The 14,164-nt window shown below is 40.9% G+C and overlaps 1 protein-coding gene across 2 annotated transcripts in view; it reads right to left on the bottom strand.

The window, feature by feature from the left end:
• Window positions 1-14,164, bottom strand: part of Vezt (vezatin, adherens junctions transmembrane protein) — a 62,972-nt gene that overhangs the window by 23,388 nt on the left and 25,420 nt on the right. The window contains exons 2-5 of one of the 2 annotated variants that reach the window (XM_032911553.1): window positions 13,158-13,292; window positions 10,254-10,343; window positions 6,595-6,767; window positions 3,051-3,326 (exon numbers count right to left, since the gene is read on the bottom strand). In XM_032911553.1, the coding sequence (XP_032767444.1) occupies window positions 3,051-3,326; window positions 6,595-6,767; window positions 10,254-10,343; window positions 13,158-13,292 (674 nt within the window). Of the gene's footprint in view, window positions 1-3,050; window positions 3,327-6,594; window positions 6,768-10,253; window positions 10,344-13,157; window positions 13,293-14,164 lie in introns of those variants that run through there. The other variant, XM_032911561.1, reaches the window with a different exon arrangement.

The following is a 14,164-nucleotide window of genomic DNA, read 5'->3' on the forward strand; positions in this document are numbered from 1 at the left end:
ACACAAAGACACTCTGCCTGCTAAAACACACACTATAGTAGAACTCCTTTACAGGTTTTGAAACTGGAATCAACAGGGTGCAGGAGGGGCTCATTATCAACACTCTCCATGCTTACTATGCGTTTACACAGTGTTCACCAACCACTTGTTTGGTCGCATGTACAGAGCAATTAACGACTGCATATGAATGTGTTCTGTACATTCATAGGCATAGGGCAAAGTTCGTTACCCACCTGCTGCCACTGGCACTTACCTACTCACAGTGAAGGAGGGACACAGAGAGGTGGCAGGACCAGTGGCCAACAGGGGATGCAATAGAAAGGCAAAGTTTGGGTTACTGTGTGCAGGGCCAGCTGCGCTCACGCTTACACACGCAGGCTCTCCTTAGACCAGTGGAAAGCATTTGCAACAATGGCACATGCTGGGATATGCTGCTTTATGACTGAGCATAAGCAGGGTTAAATGCTGCCAGTTACTCTAACCAATAACCTCCTCCAATAGCAAGACAAGACTGTCACCTTTTGTGAGTCTTCTTCATAAAATCACACGTCTACAAAGCAGACACTGAAGTAGAGTTTTTACAATGTAAAACCAAACTAAAAGTTATGGACAAAGACGTACAGGCTTAATTTTAAGTAAGGGAACACACACAAAAAAGGTAAAATTATTTGCCAGGAAGGACTCAGGGAGGCAGAAGCCGACCACTCCTGATTTCAGTGTGGAGCAGTAGGGTTTGTGCTCTGCTCAATCAATTTTACAGACCGAGATATTTCTAAGACACTGGGAGGCAGGGTTAATCACCCCTTGTGACTTTCTGTCCACTGTCCAGTTCGATGGACACAATGCAGTGATGTCTTCCAAACCTTCTCTTTACCCACCAGCCATCGTACGATACCAGAGCATAACCAGGGGTGAATGGTGCTTAACGGTCTACTTTACCTTTCCATATTAAGTCCATGGGTATGGGTAAAAGTCAGAAAACTGACAAGAGTCACAGCATCTTGTATACATGCTTAAGCACTCACTCATCACTCAGGCCTCTCAACAAGGTGCTGTGTAAGTCAGCAATGAAAAGGAGATATTACTTAATTTAAGTGTGACCTTTTAATTTTTAAAATTTGACAAATTACTTAAAATTTGCCATCTACTAGTAAGAATTGGATCTAACCTAATGGAAGAATAAAACCAATAAACCCAGGATTGTTTTGCTCTGCAGCCAGCAACGGATGGTGTAAAACTGTTCAATGTCATTGTGACGGTTTGAATAAAAATGACTGCCACAGGCCCATAGGGAGTGGCACTATCAGGAGGTGTGGCCTTGCTGGAGGGGGCGTGGCCTTGTTGGAGGAGGTGGGTTACTGGGTGGTCTTTTAGGTCTCAGAAGCTCAAAGTGTGTGGCATTCACTCTGGCTGCCTAAGGGTTAATATACAGAGCTCTCAGCTTCTTCGTCAGCACCATGTCTGCCCCTGTGCTGCCATGTTTCCTGCCATGACGATAATGGACCGAACCTCTGAACTGGGAGCCAGCCCCAATGAAACATTTCCTTTATGAGAGTTGCCTTGGTCATGGGGACTCTTCCCAGCAACACAAGCCTAACTAAGACACACCTCCGTCCTCCCACGATTGTTCTAAGGAGCACAAGAGCAGGATGACTGCTCCACAGTCCTCCACTTCTCTGCTCTGATTTCCAGACAGCTTTCCTGGCAAGAGGAAGCACTAATCCAGGGCAGAGCAGAGTGAGTGCGGCAACGCCTACAGGTGGTACCTCCCCCTCTCTTGGTCTTCACTGCATCCCCACCGCACTCATTAAAAGCAGGAAAGTTCACTGCATACTTGTTTTTCCAAGTATAAATGGCAATGGAAAAACATTACATATCGAGAAGAGGACAAGAGAGGTGACGGGGGTCAACATGATTGAAATATGTACATGCACAGGGATATCCAATCAAAACTTACTATATAACTGATATGCACTAATTAAAATATTTTTAAAAGTACATAAATTATGAGATATACTATACGGTCTATCTGCCATCTTCGAATGTTCAGTAGGTAGCCTAGTGTACTATGGGCTTCTACAGTTGGAGGTGATGGATGTGAACAACCGAATAACTGAACTGTATGTAAAACGACTAGCATAGCACATGGGACATAGCTTGTCCCTCATGAGTGTAAGCCCCCGTCCTCTGTGTGTGATATGTGGTGTGCACACATGTGTATATTTACATGGGTACAGATGCCAGTGTACGCAAGGAGGCCACTTGCCCTGCACTTTCATGACATTATTCTCTTGAGACAGGTTCTGTCATGGAACCTAGAGCGAGGCCCGTGGCCAGTAAGTCTCAGCAATACTCCTGTCCCTGCTCCTCTACGGTACTGGGGTTACAGCTCCATCACGTCGCCACGCCTGGCTTTCTAGACAGGTACTGGGGATGCGAACTCAAGTCCTCATGCTGCACAGTGCTCTTACCTGCTGAGCCTTCGACCTAGTCCTGCTATTACCCTTCAGTAAGTATGCAGTGCATAGCCTGCAGTGTAAACATCGACAGCTACAATGGTGAGTATTTCGTTTCCCATGGGAATGTGCAGCACCACTGTTAGCGTGATTCTCAAAGTTCTAGCGCTACAGCAGCTGCCAGTGGTCAGCCGGGGAGTGTCAGAATGTATGCTGACATTTTAAAGTGAGTTCATGTCAGAAACATCTACAATCTCATGGGGCAATGAGGTGTTCTGACAGGGAAGAAAGGCAGCAAACGTGGGTATCCACGGCATATGAAGTTTAGTGTTAGACACTGTCACTATCTCAGTCACACAACAGTAGGCCACAGCAACTATGGTTCGCAAAACAGTTTTCACAAAACGTGGATCCAAGTAGATAAGGAGAACCCTATGATACACCCATCTAGTATCTAACGACTCTATCTCTTCCCTAATGAACTATGTGGGCTTCTGCCATAACTGTAACACAAAAATAAAAACAGATGACATTCTCCTTACAGAAAACAGCAGAACAGTGTCCTCTAAAACATAAGGTGAGAAATTAACTCACAGAGTAAATCCCCTGGAAATGACTTCGGTTTCTTGGATGAGACGGAGCGACTTTCTCACAAGGTTGGTGAAGGCTCGGCTATTGGCTGCCATGTCTTCCAAACGGACCCTGTATTTTTTCAGAGTCATTTGCAGTTTGGCTGTCCTCCAGAATTTCAAGACTCGTATGATCAAGTAAAGAAATAGAATTATTCCCCATACCAGCCAGGAAGACACAATCCACCACCTGGGAAGCATGATGAGCAGACTAATGAAGGCAAACAGCATGGAGACATCCCTGTGAACACAGACAGCAAGCAAAGGAGCCGTCAGACGGGGGGCAACGTCGATTACGTCAATTAGCAGAAGCAGTAATAGAATCCAGCTGATTACAGCAAGGCTAGCTTTGTGAAGCAACAGTCTGGAAATGTGATGTGCAATAGGGCAATGTGTCTAGTGCATCAGATGATGTTGCCTAGGTATTAAAATCTCAGCTGGTGAATTTAGGTAAAGGACGTTGGAAAGAATTGTCCTCTACAACTGTTTTAGGAAGTATGGTATCTAATACGTAAATTATAGATTAAAAAACACAATTTTATAAACTTGAAAATAAGAACAGTATCTCAGAGATATTTTGAGTTTGTTTTACCTAAAGCCATTTGCACAAAAACCCATTCTACACAGAAGCCATTCTAGGCCGGACTTGAAGGCATGATGGTGTGTGTCTACAATCCAAGCACTTGGGAGGCTGGATACATGTAGGCTACAGAATAAAACCTTGTCTCAAAAAGACCAAAGCCAGAAGAGCAATAATAGAACATAGTTGGTGACTGAGTAGTCATCTAATTTAATAATCACTGCTAACTTGAAAACACATTCTTGCCACAGATCATAAACAGGCAAGTGCTGCTTGCACCCCTGTACTCCATTAATGGAAATAAAAGTATGTGGAAAACTTTTATTTTGGATGATGGGGTTAAAAACACTTCCTTTAAGGAGTGAAGCCTGGTGAAATGCATACACATAAGACAAGAACACAGGGTACTGTATCTAAGGACATGTGAAAACAGCATCAGCTATACCTGGGAGTTAGTGTCATCCTCAAAGTCACATGACATGACAACGCTGTTGTGTTGCATGTGCCTATGTTCCCCCCTCACTCTCCACTTTACTTTTTAAGCAGTCTTTTCATGGAACCTAAAGCCACCATCTTGACTACGGTGTGTGGCCATCACCGTCTCAGGGCCTGCTTGGCTCCTCCTGCACACTGCAAGGACACACTCGTACCAGCACACCTGGTTTTTAGACTTGTATGTGGGTGCCAGGACTCCGTATTCAGGCACTACTGCTTGTGTGGCAATCATGTTACTCACAGAACTATCTCCCAGTCTGACTTTAGAGAATGCTTCTTAATAAATGTTAGCCCTAACTTCTTTCAGAACCCATTACTTTTAAATTAAGACAATTTACAATCCTGGTAAAACCAGAAATTAAAATAGCACAGTTTACTTTTATATCATCAACAGTGTGATGGTTTGCATAAAAATGGCCCACATAGGTTCATGTGTTTGAATAGTTAGTCACTAGGGAGTGGAATTATTGAGAAGAATTATTAGGAAGCCTGGCTTTATTGACGTGGGTGTGGCCTTGTTGGAGGAAGAATGTCACTGGAGGTAGGCTTTGAAGTTTCTCTTTTCTCACTGTCTGCTGCCCATTCAGGATGTAAAGCTCCCAGCTACTGCTCCAGCCCCATGCCTGTCCTGTTTGCTTCTGGCCATGAGCATCATGAATCAACCCTTTAAAACTGTAAGCAAGGTCCCAACTAGATACTGTTATAAGTTGCCCTGGTCATGGAGTCTCCTCAGTAATAGAACAGTAATGAAGTCAACAGCAAACTCTAAAAACATTTACAAAATCTCATAATTGCTCAGGCAATCACCTTTAAACACTATTGTGGCTAATATTTAAAATCCGCATGTGCACATATGTGTGTGTGTGCATGGGAGGCCAGAGGTCAAATTTAAGTGCCATTCTTCAGGTGCTACACACCTTGGTTTTATTGCTGTCACTCGTGTGTTGTTCTGAGACAGGGTCTCTCTGTGTAGCCTAGCTGGTACTTGCTCTGTAGACCAAGTTTGCCTCAAATGCAGAGAGATTTATCTGCCTCTGACTCCTGAGTGCTTGGATTACAGGCATGCAGCATCATAACCAGCCCATTTTGTATTTTGTTTTTAATTTTTCAAATAGGTTAGGCTGGGCTGTCCACTGAGACCCTGAGAGCTCCTGTTTTTATAACACCCCAGCACTGGTATTACAAGCCTATGCTACCATACCAAGCCTTAGAAAAAAAGTGTGGTGAGTTCTGGGTTTGAACTTGCATGGCAAACATTAGGAAATGAGCTTTTTCTCTCTAGCCCCTAAGTGCTTAACATCAACAGTTCATTCTGTGCAGACCTTTAAATTAATTTATTATAAAGTATTTATAATATTCACATAGAGATCTATTTTTGTGGGTCTTTTAAAGACAAGGTCTTCACTGTGCTGTCCACAATGGTCTTGAATGCTTGGGCTCAAGCAAGCATCTTAGTAGCCTGGCTACAACCAGACTTGTGGGACTCTAAGTGTACACCACTCTGCCAGGTACATTTTTTCTATTTTTACAGAAAAATGTTTATTTCCTCATGATGCTATTTCAGTGACTGCTGTCTTGGAAACATACTTGGCTATCCAGGACAATGTGACAGGAAAGAAATTCAGAACACAGGACAGTTCATGCAGCTGCGTATGGAACCTGAAGTGTGTGAGCAGTAACGTCGTACACCCTTGATTCATTCTTCCCCTCTCTGTCAAGCATGATAAGTGCATAGGATAAGGGCATCAACAATTCCCACACATGTATGGACATACATAAAATCGTTTAGTATTTGTCATTTCTTTTTGAAAAGACTATTTTAAGACAGATTATGATCTAGGACTTTTACATTAGACCCAGATATTTTCCGGTAGTTGAAAGGTTTCAGGATTTTTACTTGACTGTGTTTTTTAATTTTGAGACAAGGTCTTTGCTGTATTGCCCTGGCTGGCCCCTAACTCCTGGGACCCCATAATTCTCCTGCCTCAGCTTCCCAAGTAAGCTCTTCAAATCACTAGTTATCAGTTCTGATCTCTTCTCAGCTAATAGATCAGTACTTGGTGCTTTTTCTCCATCTCTCAACCTTCAGTATCTTGGTAGCACAGTTATGACATCATCTGGCTGGGGCGGATATGTGCACTGCATTGCTGTACTGATACTTGGAGGAATTTATCCCTAATTGTTGAATTGCAAAATACAGAATTAATTTTACTGAGCTGGATAAATACATGATAGCTATTTTCTGGCTCTGTTTTATTTTAATAAATTAATGTTTTAAACGTCTGGTGTATCACTGTATTTGTTGTAACTTTAAACATAAACATGGAATAGTTATAAGACCTTAACAATTGAGAATATTATAGTCGACTTCTTCTGATGATTGCAAGCAGTGTATTTGTAAGCAGTCAAAAGAGAGATGTTTTCTGGACGGTACCAAATGTTAGGGGTTGCCAGGGAGCAGAGTGTTGGAAGGTGTCCATTTTCTTGTTGCGGGTGCCCTGCAGACAGGATGCTGGGATCAAGCAGTTCAATCAGCTCCACATCCTCTTGGAGCAGGACTTCCTGTTGCAGGATGGCGTGCAGTGCGTCCAGGCGAAACCCGGTGTCCTTGCATCCAAACACAGGGAGAGAGTATTAATACATACATAACACTTCATCAAAAGCTAAGTTTGGTATAGTTTAAGCTATAGGTCTTTATTTTTGAAGTAGGATCCAGGAAGAAACACAATCCCATCTCTCCTTAGTGGGACAGGTGTGGTTTTATTTTTCACTGTAAATATAAAACGATAAAAATTGAGGTGGACACTATTAAGCTACACAATATGAAAAATAAATTTATGATAATGAATTTAAAGTAATTACAGATTATTAAACCTAGTCTATTTATAAATAGACTAAATCAATAAATAGAATAGAATAAATTTTCATTAAATTACTGGAATGCAAGTGAAATATAATATACATAGAAAATATAGCACAAAAAAATGCTGACTCTGTGTAGTGTAACAATTGAGCTAGTGTGCTGATTTGAATGAGAATGGCCCCCAGGGGCTCACATTTGAATACCTGGTCTCTAGTTAGTGGAACTGGTTGGAAAGGAGTAGGAGGTGTGACCTTGTTCAGTGAGGTGTGTAACCCGGATGTGCTTTGGAGTTTCCAAAAACTTGAGCCATTTTCACTGTGCTTTCTGTCTCCTGCTTAACAGTCAAAGCATGAGACCTATCATAGACGGTAACCCTCTAAAATCGTAAGCTGAAATAAACGTTTTCTTTTATAAACTGCCTTGACCATGATTCTGTGACAGGAACAGAAATGTAACTACTACACTTTATCAGAGGGATCAGGGCCTTCTAAAAATGGATACTCAGACACTGAAGACAGCAAGTGAACAGGACTTACAAGCCTCTCTTTCAGCAGTACTGAAGACCGTGCCTCAGACATGCTAGGCAAGTGTTCTGCCATCGCGGCTACCCTAGCCTGTGAGTGTCCATACTTAAGGCTTTGAGGACAACTGAAAGTAAATAATTACAAAAAAGTGTGTACAGGGGTACAGGGGCATTTGTAAAAATGACATAGAAACACTAAATTTCAAGTCAGAGAAAAAGAGGGAAGAGCTGAGCTAGCCTTAAGCATGAACAGAACTGAGCAGAGTGGCTGGAAGGATGAAGTCTTTCTAATCCGCTAGAGTGGACTTTGCCGTCCAGAATGGCGGGGGGTGAGGGATGAGGCAGCGGCATTCGGACAGTAGGCCAGCTCTCACACTAGCCTGGGACGTGCTCGGAGGGAGACTGAGTAACTTCAGAACTCTCGTCTCAAAGCTTCAGTCTTTGGAAGTTATTTTTGTTTATTTACACATTTAAATTAAATTTATTAATTTTATATTTAAAGAGTGTATGTACACGGAGATCAGAGAACAACCTATAGGAAGTCACCATTTCCTTCCACTTTGTGGATTCTAGCTTCAGCTTCAGTTCACTGGGCACCACAGCAAGTGCCTTCACCCCACAGGCCATCTGTATGCCCCTTGTTTGATTAAGTAATACACAAGAACACAAAATTAACCAGGGCATGCTGCCTTATGCTTGTAATCTCAACAACTGGGCAGTTGGAAGAGGACGATAGCCATATATCTCAGAAGAGGGTAGGCTATTTACTGAGTTATCCTAGGCTACAAAGTAAGACAAAAACAAAAGAAAAAACAAAAGTAAAGCAAAACAACATAAAATTATATTAATGGGGTACCATGCAAGTTTTGGTTCATATATATTGTGGGACGATTACATCAGGTTAAACATATTTATCTTCTCAAACATTTATCATTTCTATATAGTGAAATTATCTAAAATTCTTGTAGTTTTTGAAATATATAGTATATTAATGGTATTTATAGGCAGCCGTCTGTTTTCCAGCATACCAGAACCATTTTTAGCTAACTATCACTTAGCACCTCCCACTGTCAGTGGAATAGCTGGGAGCTCTGCATGGCTGGTGGGATCCCGGGTAAACTAGATTGTTTTCAAAAGGACTGAGAGCCAAGACCTAAGCACCGAGGCCTGGATCTTGGCTCTATAACTTAAGCATGAAGACGAGTTTCTAAACAAAATATTATGTGTTACCACAGATGAAATGATTCAAGAGACAAAAAAAAAACCAAACCAAAAAAAAAAAAAAACCCTCCAACCCCCCCCCCAAAAACCAACCCCCAACATGCTATGTTTATGCAATATAACATAAAACTTACCAAACTTACCTAGTAACAATTACCAAATAGGTAATTTGGGGTTTGGCTAAGCAGCAGACACATTATAGTAGAGACAGAAAGACACAGAGAGAAGGAGGGAGGGAGTTTTACAGGAACCAGAAAATTACCTATTTGGTAATTGTTACTAGGCTGGTAAAGGAAGTAAGACCCAATAGGATGAAGTGTTCAGAAAAGTTAGGTTTGCTTACTGAAAAGACTGACAGAGATTGAGAGGAAGTAGGAAAGAACTCCATAACAGAATAACAGCATAAAATCAACCCCAAGAGTTGAAAGACTGGATTCGTAGATAAAACTAAACAGGCAAAGCTGGTTAGCGTTAAGCTGTGCTGAAGGGATGCTAAGCTGATGTGATGGTAGCAGAGCAATATTAGTTTTTAAGAAAGGCATCAGTATTCAAACTAGAGAAGCAATGTGCTTTATTGGAAAGTGAGCACACTGTGGATTCAGGAGATTGGGTTCAAGTCCTCCCTCTATCATTCCCTTGCTGAATGAACATTCTTGGACAATTCACTTAATAAGTTATCAGGCCAAGCCGTTTAATCCTTAGTTTTCTCTCACTGGTAAATAGATCAAATCTTGTGATAGGGGATTGGGGATTTAGCTCAGTGGTAGAGCGCTTGCCTAGCAAGCGCAAGGCCCTGGGTTCGGTCCCCAGCTCCGAAAAAAAGAAAAGAAAAAAAAATCTTGTGATATGGTTTGGTGTATCTAATCAAAATGTGAAGGCCTTGTAAATGACTGCTTTCCAGAAGCTAATTTAAAAATAAACAAACTTCTTAGGGCCAGCAGAGAATGCTAACACCTGCCCACCTGTAAGTTAGTCAGACCTCACAAGCTGAATGCTTTCCGTATACTGGATGGCTTTTACCTTGGTAAGCTATCAGGCTAACTGCCTCTTTAGGGGTTTGGCTAAGCAGCAGACACATTACAGCAGAGACAGAAAGAGGGAGGGAGGGAGGTGAGTTTTACAGGAACCAGAAAAGCTATCAATACCGACTCTGGGAAAGCGCTATTTATCAGTCCCTCAGGACTAAGCTGATTGCACCGACTGCTGTATTTACTTCCTTTCTTACTAAAAGGAATCTTAGGAGAAGATGGTACATTGGCAGTCTAACAAACAAGGCGGTGCAAGGTACCAGAACACTGGCCGCCTTTTATAAGAAATATGAGCAATACGGCCAGCCCTGTTTAAAGCACCCTTCTTGTTGTAGAATTTCTAATAAAGACCAAGCATATCAAAATCAGCAACAAAACAGATTCTGGTCCCTCAGTTCTCTCATGATTACACACGACATGGAGAGGAACAAAATGAAGCAAAGAGAAGCAACACTCACCAGCTTGTGGAGTAAGTCATCTTTCTTACTGTACTGAGAGGAAAGAGTCCAACTCTTGATGGTTTCTGTCAGTTTCAACAGGATGCCTTGCTAAGGATCATGAATGACATTGTGCAGGATTATTATTTACACACGCTCAAACGGCAGAAAAACCACACAACTTACCTCTGGTAATTGGACTTTTTACCAGAAAAAGAGAAAAAAACCCCATGTAGGTTATGGTTCAGTGTGTTATAGTCCCTTATTTATCCCCACCTCTCCTGTAAAATAGTGTGCCCTACAATTGTACTTGCAACTACATTCCTGGGTCCTTAAATAAGAGTTTAATTCAATAGATTGAAATGAGAGCTGCAAATCTGATAATAAAAAATGTCTCCATGAAACAGCCCATTTATCGTGGAAATAGTAAAGGCTATCTGTGCCAACGTGATAATTATATTTATTTCAGAATGAAATTATAGTATGGTCTGCATTCTCAGTATTAATCTCGTTTGGTTACAAAATGCTTAAGCAGAAAGATATTTTAATCCTTTCATAAGAGCTGTCACGTCAAAGATTTTACTGACAAACCAATTAGGACAAATGAACATCACTACTGCTTTAAAGAACTTCATAGAGAAGCAGACGGACAGACCGCAGCAGTGAAATGAAAACTCATTCTGTGATATTTCCAAACTTACTGGCAACTCATTCTGACTGTGCAATCCAAAGCTATCCTTTTTGATATTGCAAGCTCAAGAATGAGGATAATTACGGAAAACAAATATTTAACTATTTAAATATCTCTTATAGTCATTTTTTGAATGATTTTTGTTTGGAATCAGGTCAGGACTTCTAAACTTTCCGAAATGGCCCTAATCACATGCCTGCCATTTTGTGGTTTTTATTTTATTTTATTTTTTTTTTGCAAAAAGGCATTCTTAGCATTGACAATCATAGAATCAAAATATCAACAAATTCTGAAAAAAGTTGACTATGTTCTACATCTTACTGGATCAAATATTCAGCTAAGATTTGCCTCTTCATGTAAAAATAGACTAGCAAACAACCTTATGAGTACATGAACTGGCTTTTGTCTGTCTTTCTCTTTGTTTCTCTCTCTTTATTTTTTTGAGACATGGTCTTTCTTTTATATAGCCCTGGCTAGCCTGAAATACCCTATGTAGACTGGACTGGCCTCAGACACCCTCCTGCCTCTACCTCCTAAGTGCTAGGATTAAAGGTGTGTGACACTATGCCCCATAGTTTTTGATTTTAATACACAGTAAAACAATACGCATATAAATACTTACTTTAAAATAAATTTTGTTATGATTTATTATCAGAAAACATTTGATTTATATATCTGTCTTATATACCTAGATACCTAGGGTTGCATAAAAATTTCTTAAACAAAAAAGAGGTCATGTGTAGATAAAGATTAAGGAGCTTTAAGCTAGGGCAACTGTGACTCAGGAAGAGACTTAGAGAAGCTTAGAAGATGTGCTGACTCCCTAAGTGTGTTCATTTACTTTGGTGATTAACAGAGTTCTTCGTGTAAGGATGGTGTCATCCTTGACAAACAACACAAGATATTAAATGTTCAGTCCAATTTTCACCTGTGAGTTGTCTCTCCCAACCTGCTCTGAAAACATTATATTCCGTTCCAAACAACTTGTAAGAGGGGGCTCTTGAGTGTGGGCTAGAAGTTGGAATTGACATTTGCTGATCTTGCATAGGTCTAATGAGTTGAGTCAAGGCAGATGTGCCCTTGCACTCAGGTCATTAAAATAGATGCTTCCATTTAAGCCAGGATCCTATGATCGAGTCTTGTGGCTTGTGTCTTCTGTGTTTCTGGGGACTTTCTCATGTTCTGCTGGGTTGAGGGTACTTGGGAGAGTGGCTAGGGACTAGGGTTTACGTATCAGCAGCGACATCTTAGCACACTGTCACACAATGGCACTTAAGTATGATAAAGTTTTATACATAAGTTACAATAACCTCCCTGAGATGGTTTGAATATGCTTGCCCCATGGGAAAGTAGCACTGTTAGGAGGTGTGTACTTGTTGGAAGAGGTGTGCCCTTGTTGGAGGAAGTGTGCCACCGTGTAGGCAGGCTTTGAGGGCTCCTAGTGCTCAAGCTCTACCCAGTGCAGAGACAGTCCCCTCCTGGCTGCTTTCCTCCAGCACTGTGCCTGCCTGCACACTGCCACTGTTATCTGCCAGGAGGATACTGGACTGAACCTCTGAACCTGTAAGCCAGCCCCAGTTAAATATTTCTCTTTATAAGAGTTACCCTGGTAATGGTGTCTCTTCTGAGCAATGGTAACCCTAACTAAGACATGCCCCCCCTCCCAAAAAAAAGCCTCTGTAGGGCTGTGTGTATGTGTGTACAATCCAGTGGTAAAATGAATGTCTGCATGGTATAAAGAAGGAACACATTTAAACCACAGCACCTAAACAACAATGAACCTCTAAGATGGTAGGATGACTCAGTCAGCAAAGCGTCTTGCCACCAAGAAGGAGCGCCTGAGTTCAGTTCCCAGAACTCACAGTGAAAGGATTAAATGAACACAGCACTTCGTAGAGAACTTCTGCTGGCAAAGTTCTAATTAAGGTTTTAGTATATTCCTTTAGTCCTCCAGATTGTTTCAATAGTTAAATACATATCTTATTTCTCAAATTATTTTAATTTCACTTCACATAAATTACCCACAAAAAAATTCCTCATGAGCGGTAGGGATTGATGTTCCTCTCACAGGTCTATATACTATCAGTGAAATAAAAAAAATCTCATGTGAGGGAGAACTGAACTCAGGGCCTTGCGCACGCTAGGCAAGCACTGTACCACTGAAGTCCTTCTTTTTTCAGTAATCATTAGGGTAAAGAACAGATGACGCCATGAAAGGTGAGCATGCTTCTTACTTTCTGTAGGACTCTGGTGGGAGGCGTCTGAGGTCCCTCTGTTGTCAAGCATGTTTCTGTTTTTGGTGACAAAGAAGAACATATTTCAAAATCTGTGTGTCCCAAATCCTGTAGGTACTGGTAAAGTGGAGAATTCTGAAAGAAATAGGAATGGAAGCAAATTTCAAGATCACTAATATTTCACAAGTTTTGGGATCAAATACAAAAATCACACCTGAGTACCAGCTATATCACATGTTTTACGGCCTCTCCTATGAGAACTGGAATGATCCGCTCTAGTAAAATGCCATCCAACACTAATAAATCAACCAACATGCAATACAAAGACCCAAAAAGGAAAAACTCTAAACAGACACACATTTTTTTTTGAGTGAGCACCAGCAAGAAAAATGAACTCAGAATTATAAATAGATATCTCAAGCAATTTTTTAATCCAAATTTTTGTTGTCTTTAAGCAAACCATTCTAAAATAGGCAGTGCTGGATATTGTTAACTGCTAAGAGGACCTACAGTGAAATTTATTATTTAAAGCTAAGAAAACCTAAACATATCTATTATGATATTATGTATAATGCTGTAGACAACACACCTTACTTTATTTAGCACTAATATGCACATTACCCACCATGCTTGACACTGCAAGCAATACTCAAGTTCCTTTAGGAAAAGCCATCACATATTAGGAAGTGCCAGATACAAGAGAGAACGGTTTTTAAAAGCATGGGATTACAGTGGTTAAAAACACAAGCATCTTTAAAGATGGGAGTGACACACACCCCCACATTCTCAGAATTAAGGAGGCTGAAGGCCAGTCCGGGCCACTTGTTAAGATCCTGTGTCACAACAAATAAAAAAAATAAAATAAAACCTGTTTCACAACAAATAAAAAAATTAAATTAAATTAAGATCTGTCTCTCAACAAATAAAAAAATTAAAATAAGGTAACTCCGGAAGCAAAGTTTAGGTTCAAATTCCAACTCTTGACTGTTACTAAGTAAATAATCTGT

The sequence above is a fragment of the Rattus rattus genome, chromosome 1 (genome assembly GCF_011064425.1).
Source record: "Rattus rattus isolate New Zealand chromosome 1, Rrattus_CSIRO_v1, whole genome shotgun sequence".
Taxonomy (NCBI): domain Eukaryota; kingdom Metazoa; phylum Chordata; class Mammalia; order Rodentia; family Muridae; genus Rattus; species Rattus rattus.